Below are 7,500 nucleotides of genomic sequence, written 5' to 3'. Positions count from 1 at the left end.
CTTCATTATGTGTTCCTGGTACACACACACACACACACACCTGCATAACGTTGCCACACTGAGATTGATTCTTCAGGAGGAGGAGGAGGAGGAGGAGGAGGAGGAAGGAAGAAAATAATGATCCTGTTTACTCTTTCTCAACTTTATTATTATCATTTATTTATTTTATTCATTTTATTCTTTTTAACACAAACTCAAAAATCACGCCAATAAACCATAACATAAGTCACCCTAAACAATAATAATAATAGTAATAATAATAATGATAATAACGGCACTATTGGTAATGATGATGATGATGATGATGACTAGGACGAGGAGAAGGAGGAAGAGGAAGAGCAGAAGAAGTTACAGACGAAGAAAACCCACAACAAAAATGAAAAAAAAAGAGGAGATAGAGGAGGAGGAGGAAGAAGGAGGAAGAGGAGGAGGAGGTACATAAGAGAGGAAGAAGAGAAGGAAGAGAACAGCAGGAGGGGGAAGAAGAAGAAGAAGAAGAGGGAGACACAGAATGAGAATGAGGAAGAAGGAAGAGGAGGAGGAGGAAGAGAAGGAAGAGAACAGGAGGAGGAAGAAGAAGAAGAAGAAGAAGAAGAAGAAGAAGAAGAAGAAGAGGGGGAGAGACAGAAGGAGGATGAAGAAGAAGAAAGAGGAGGAGGTACATATGATAGGAGGAAGAAGGAAGAGGAGGAGGAGGAAGAGAAGGAAGAGAACAGGAGGAGGGGGAAGAAGAAGAAGAAGAAGAGGGAGAGACACAGAAGGAGGATGAGGAAGAAGGAAGAGGAGGAGGTACATATGATAGGAGGAAGAGGAGGAGGAGGAAGAGAAGGAAGAGAACAGGAGGAGGAGGAAGAAGAAGAAGAAGAAGAAGAAGATGAAGAGGGAGAGACACAGAATGAGGATGAAGAAAAGGAAGAGGATGAGGAGGAAGAGAAGGAAGAGAACAGGAGGAGGAGGAAAAAGAAGAAGAAGAAGAAGAAGAAGAAGAAGAGGGAGAAACACAGAAGGAGGAGGAAGAAGGAAGAGGAAGAAGCACATATGATCTCAATGGCCCTCTACGCATGCTTCTTCCTAAGGTGCGATGCCATGGAGGCTTGGGAGGGGGCGCGGTGGGCGCACATCAAACACTCGTGACTCTGTTCCTTATGCACGGAAACTATATGTCGGTAGAGGTCCCCGGACTGCGTAGCGCGGTGCTGGCAATGCGGACACCTATACGGTTTCTCCCCCGTGTGGGTCCGCATGTGTCTACGCAGGTCGCTCCTCTGTAGTGCCCGGTATCCGCAGGTGTCGCATACGTGGGGCCTGTCGTCATCGTGTGCCCGGAGATGCCGCCGAAGAGTGGATTTGTTGGTGTAGCTTCGCCCGCATTGATGGCAGACTAGCTGGGTGCCTGGTGCTAGTTCTCCGCCTCCTAGTCCTCCTAATCCGGGTATTTGGGATAGTCCTGAGTGCTCTCCGCCGGGTATTCCGCCTCCTAGCACGATTCCGGTACCTAATCCCGGCACCAACGGTACTGTTCCGGCATCTCCGATTCTTCTTTCTCTTTCTTCTTCCTTTCTCTCCCTTCCGAATACTATTTCTCCTCCTGGTCCTATAGTGTATCCTCCTCCTCCTCCTCCTAAAGATCCTATACCTCCTCCTCCTCCTCCTCCTCCTGGCCTGTATCCCTCCTCCTCTTCATAATCATAATCATCCATGTCATCTTCCTCGTCCCCGTAGCCTCCTCCTCCTCCTCCTCCTCCCCCCATCCTCCTCCTCATCTCTTCGCTGGTGTAGGCGCGGCCCTCCTCCTCCCCTTGATCCACCCGTCCTCCTCCACCTCTTCCTCCTGCCCATTCGAGGTACTGTAAGGTAAAACGGGCCAATCAATTCCTCTTCCTCTTCCTCCTCCTCCTCCTCCTCCTCAGAACATAAGAAAGCTTTATCAATATGACCCTTATCAAAGTCCTTCATCCATTTGTAAACATCGATTGAGTCTCCTCGCACAATTCAATCTATCTATCTATCTATCTATCTATCTATCTATCTATCTAACTTTCTTTCTATCTATCTATCTCTATCCTCTGCACAGATTCAAACACGTTGTAACATGTTCTAAAGTAAGGGGACCAGAACTGTACTGCTTCCTCCTCTTCTTCTTCTTCTTCTTCTTCCTCTTCCTCCTTCTCCTCCTCTTCATCTTGTTATATTTTTTTAGGTTTTTATAGGTAGAGAGAGAGAGAGAGAGAGATGGGTGAATGTGTGTGTGTGTGTGTGTGTGTGTATATGTGTGTGTGTGTGTGTGTATATGTGTGTGTGTGTGTGTGTGTGTGTGTGTGTGTGTGTGTGTGTGTGTGTGTGTGTGTGTTTAGTCCTCAAAGTCACGATCTTCCTCCAAAACAAACACACAAACACACAAACAAGAAAAATGTCATATATAACTTTTCTTAAAAACTTTCTTGATTTCTTTTTATTTTTTATTTCTTGTTTTCTTTATTGTTTTGTTTTGTTTTCTTTCCTTTTTTCTTTCTTTTTCTTTCCTTTCCTTTCCTTCCTTCCTTCCTTCCATTCTTTCTCTTCCTTTCCTTTCTTTCCTCCCTTCCTTTCCTTTCCTCTCCTTCCTTCCTTCCATTCTTTCTTTTTCTTTCCTTTCTTTTCTTCTTTCTTTTTCTTTCCTTTCCTTTCCTTCCTCCCTTCCTTCCTTCCTTTCCTTTCCTTTCCTCTCCTTCCTTCCTTCCTTTCTTTCTTTCTTTTCCTTTCCTTTCCTTTCTTCTTCTCCTTCCTTTCCTTTCTTTTCCTTTCCTCTCCTTCCTTCCTTCCTTTCCTTTCCTTTCCTTTCCTTTCCTTCCTTTCTTTCTTTTCCTTTCTTCCTCTCCTTCCTTTTCTTTCCTCCATTCTTTTCTTTCCTTCCCTTTCTTTCTTTTTTTCTCCATTCCTTAATTTTATTCTTCATTCTTCAGTTCTTTCTTTCTTTCTTCTCTTCCTTCAATATTCCTTTCTTTTATTCCCTCTTACGTACTTATTATTTTCTTCTTTCTATCTTTCCTTCCTTCCTTCCCTTCCCTCCTGCTTTCTATCTTTCCTTCCTCTCTCCTTCCTTCCTTTCCTTCCTTCCTATCCTTCCTTCCTTCCTTCCTTCCCTTCCCTCCTTCTTTCTATCTTTCCTTCCCTCTCTTCCTTCCTTCCTTTCCTTCCCTATCCTTCCTTCCTTCCTTCCCTTCCCTTCCCTCCTACCTTCGATATTAACTTACGAAAAGGGAGACAGAGAAAATATAATTAAATTGTAGAAATATACTCTTTAATCTTCCTTCCTTCCTCCTCCTCCTCCTCCTCCTCCTCCTCCTTGGCAGTACACAAGTAAATACAAACAAACACATGAACACACAAACAATCTTTATTTATTTTATTTTTCTTCATTGCAAATAATAATAATAATAATAATAATAATAATAATAATAATAATAATAATAATGAGAGAATTTTCCTGAGTATATATAGTCTCTCTCTCTCTCTCTCATAATAATAATAATAATAATAATAATAATAATAATAATAATAATAATAATAATAATAATATCTCGATCTAATAATATTTACTAAACGAATTAAATGTGTGTGTGTGTGTGTGTGTGTGTGTGTGTGTGTGTGTGTGTGTGTGTGTGTGTGTGTGTGTGTGTAAACAATAGTAATAACACAAAATCACTAAATATATTTGTATATATACTCTCTCTCTCTCTCTCTCTCTCTCTCTCTCTCTCTCTCTCTCTCTCTCTCTCTCTCTCTCTCTCTCTCTCTCTCTCTCTCTCTCTCTCTCTCTCTCTCTCTCTCTCTCTCTCTCAAAATCTAAAAAGAATGATTAAAGAAAATATATTAGAGAAAGCGAAACACACACACACACACAAAAAAAAAATAAAGCAAATCAAAGATAGCTATATTTTTTTCTCTCTCTTTTATTCTATAGTTTATTTGTTTAATCTTTTTGGCCTCGTTCTCTCTCTCTCTCTCTCTCTCTCTCTCTCTCTCTCTCTCTCTCTCTCTCTCTCTCTCTCTCTCTCTCTCTCTCTCTCTCTCTCTCTCTCTCTCAAAAGAATGATTAAATAAAATATATTAAAGATAGATAAACACTAAAAAAAAAAAAAAATAAATAAACCAAATAAAAAATAGCTATTCTCTCTCTCTCTCTCTCTCTCTCTCTCTCTCTCTCTCTCTCTCTCTCTCTCTCTCTCTCTCTCTCTCTCTCTCTCTATCTCTCTCTCTCTCTCTCTCTCTCTCTCTCTCTCTCTCTCTCTCTCTCTCTCTCTCTCTCTCTCTCTCTCTCTCTCTCTCTCTCTCTCTCTCTCTCTCTCTCTCTCTCTCTCTCTCTCTCTCTCTCTCTCTCTCTCTCTCTCTCCCTGATACCGGATAAGGTTGAATTTCTATTAAGGGGGGGAGGGGTACTCTCTCTCTCTCTCTCTCTCTCTCTCTCTCTCTCTCTCTCTCTCTCTCTCTCTCTCTCTCTCTCTCTCTCTCTCTCTCTCTCTCTCTCTCTCTCTAATGGCACTGTTTTCTCTCTTAGCACAAATTTCCTGTTTTAATTTTCTTTTATTTGTCTCTAATTATCTCTCTCTCTCTCTCTCTCTCTCTCTCTCTCTCTCTCTCTCTCTCTCTCTCTCTCTCTCTCTCTCCTAGCCCCCCACATACACACGATGGAGGAGGAAGGAGGAGGAGGAGGAGGAGGAGGAGGAGGAGGAGGAGGAGGAGGAGGAGGAGGAGGAGGAGCAGAAAGGAAAAAAGTCGAAATAAAATTCAAATAAGAATGATAAGAAGAATAAGAAGAGGAAGAAGAGGAGGAGGAGGAAGAAAGAAGAAGAGGAGGAGGAGGAGGAGGAGGAGGAGGAGGTCTACGAATCTTGATCAGGGTCTTCCTTAGAATCTTCCTGAGCAGTAGAAGTCGGAGGAGGAGGAGGAGAAGAAGGAGGAAGGAGGAGGAGAAGAAGGAGGAGGAGAAGCAGTGATCCTAGAAGTAGAATCAGAGGAGGAGGAGGAGACAGAGGAGGGACATCAGGAGGAAGAGAAGGAGAAGGAGGGAAGGAGGAGGAAGAAAGAATCAGGCCCCCTCCTAAGCTCCCCAGAAGGAGGAAGACTCGAAACAGCAGAAGACGAAGATGAACCAGGAAGAGGAAGAACAACAGAAGAAAAAGAAGAAGTCGAACTAGAAGAAGAAGAAATCGTAGTCGGAGGAGCAACTGAACCCGATCCAAGAGCACTAGATGAACCCAACGCAGCCGAAGAAGTCGCAGATTGACCCCCAAGAACACCTTCAATGGACCCAAAACCCTTTCCTCAACCGGGTCCGCAACTGGGTCTTCCTGCAACAATGGGTCCTGTCTCTGGGTCTCTGCCTGGGCGTGGGTCTCAAGGATATGCCTCGCGAACGCTATAGCGGATGGGGACGTGGCGGAGCATAGCCGGCACCTGAAGACGTTATTGTACTGCTTCAGTGCGTGCACCCGAAGATGTCTCCTAAGATCAGATTTCTGCCCCGCGCGATACGGACACACAGGGCAGGCGTGTCTCTTCTCCCCCGTGTGTGTCCTGAGGTGCCGCTGGAGGTTGGAGCGGCTGTCCGTGCGGTAGAGACATTGCTGGCACCGGTACAGCTTGTCGAAGGTGTGCAGAGGGATGTGCCGCGCGAGGTCGTCAACTGCGCTGAAGGTCCGTGGGCATACCGGACACACCAGCCGCCCGCCCCCCAGCGCCGCCACCGCCCTCTGCACCGCCTGGGGGAGAGACAGACGGTGAGATTGTGCTGGGGCGGGCGACTGAGGGGCGGGTACACTGGGGGTCGAACACACTGGGGGACGGGTACACTGGCTCACTGTGGGAGTCTGAGGATTGAGGTTCTAGCTGTTTCGGAAGATGGCGGACTGGGGAGCTAGCTAACTTGGGGGCAGGCACACTGGGGGGTTGACTTGCTGGGGGGTTGGCGGACTCGGGAACTGAGGATTTGGGGTCTGGTGGACTTGAGAAGACTGGGGAAGAATGGGGACTGGGAAGTTAGCTGATTGGGGCACTGGAAGACTAGGGAGCTATCGGACTGGGGTGCTAGTTAACTGGGGGGTTGCTGGCTTTAGGGACTGAGGTGTGACTGACTATAGGAGACTAGGGGATTGTGAACTGGGGTGAGACCAACTGGGGGGACTGGGAACTGGGGGGGCTAACTTACTGGGGATCTAGATTACGGAAGAGGGGGGGAACTGAGAACTGGGAGGGACTGGGGATTTGAAAACTTGATGACTGGGGTGTAGGCGTACTAGGGGACTGGGAACTGGGGGACTTGCTTACTGGGGTGGACTGGGGACTGGGGAACTAGGGGGTTGGTGGACTGGGGTGTGACTGTATCGAAAACTATCGCACTGGGGGACTGAAGGCTAGGGGGCTGGTATGAGGGTCTGGGGTTTGGGGGTCTGGGGTCTGGGGGGCTGGGGGGCTGGCAGAGGCGAACGGGCAAGGTCTTTCTCTTACTCTTTTTTTATCATTTATTTCTTCGTATTTTTCTTTCCCATTTTTCATCTCCTTAACTTAGCGCCTCCTACTCCTCCTCTTCCTCTTTCGCCTTCTCTTTTTCGTTCTTGTCTTACATGTTATATTTTTTTCCTTCCTCCTTCTTTTTCCTCCTTCTTTCCTTCCTCTTCCTCCTCCTCCTTTCTCTCTCTCGCGTCCTCATTTACAGAATAAAAAAAGGAAGATGAAATAGCAGAAGGAAGAAAGGAAGAAAGGAAGGAGAAGAAAGAAACAAACAGACGTGATCAGATGAACGATATCACACACACACATACACACACACACACACACACACACACACACACACACACACACACGGTTTTTCCTTGTCTCCCTTTCCTTTTCTTTCTTTTTAATTCTCTTTCCTTTCCTTCCTTCCCTTCCCTCATTTCTCTTTCCTTCCCTTCCCCTTCCCTTACCTCCCTAACACGACCACAACTGCAACTACTACTACTACAACCACTACTGCTACAACAACAATAACAACAATAACAAGACCAACATACCTACATAGAACAATCACTACAAGAGCGCTGATGACGAGGACGAAGACGACGACGCAGAAGGAGGAAGAGGAGGAGGAGGAGGAGGAGGAGGAGGAGGAGCTGATGATAAAGAAGATGGAGGTGAGGTCGCAGAAGATATCGCCGTCGCCGTAGTCGCAAGAGCTCCCGAAGAAGTGGACGAAGAAGAAGACGAAGAAGAAGAAGAACCAATTGACGGAGAACCAGACGCCGACGGTAACGCAGACGCCGAAGGAGGATCCAACCCGCTGTGTTGCAGAAGACCGGGATCCCTCAACGACGCCGAAGAACCGAATGCCGCAAGAGATCCCGAACCAGACCCAGATGCCGCCGCCGCCGCCGAAGAAGCCTCCAACCCGCTATGGTGCAAGAGGGTGTGGTCTCTAAGGGAGGAGGTGTAGGCGGCGCGGTAGGGACAGTGGGGGCATGCGTACGGCTTCTCCCCAGTGTG

At 46.4% G+C, this 7,500-nt stretch overlaps 1 protein-coding gene across 5 annotated transcripts in view; it reads right to left on the bottom strand.

Annotated features, from left to right (window-relative positions):
• LOC126986112 (longitudinals lacking protein, isoforms A/B/D/L-like) overlaps nucleotides 1–7,500 on the bottom strand; it is a 91,792-nt gene that overhangs the window by 7,695 nt on the left and 76,597 nt on the right. Inside the window, exon 5 of one of the 5 annotated variants that reach the window (XM_050841821.1) lies at nucleotides 919–1,847. The exons of 3 other annotated variants lie outside the window; for them this stretch is intronic. In XM_050841821.1, coding sequence (XP_050697778.1) covers nucleotides 1,056–1,847 — 792 coding nt within the window. In that variant the 3' untranslated portion in view covers nucleotides 919–1,055. Of the gene's footprint in view, nucleotides 1–918; nucleotides 1,848–6,193 lie in introns of those variants that run through there. One more of the 5 variants, XM_050841820.1, reaches the window with a different exon arrangement.

This window comes from Eriocheir sinensis, chromosome 61 (assembly GCF_024679095.1).
Source record: "Eriocheir sinensis breed Jianghai 21 chromosome 61, ASM2467909v1, whole genome shotgun sequence".
NCBI lineage: Eukaryota > Metazoa > Arthropoda > Malacostraca > Decapoda > Varunidae > Eriocheir > Eriocheir sinensis.
The sequence above is the reverse complement of the archived record's forward strand: the minus strand, read 5'-3'. Positions and strand labels throughout refer to the sequence as shown.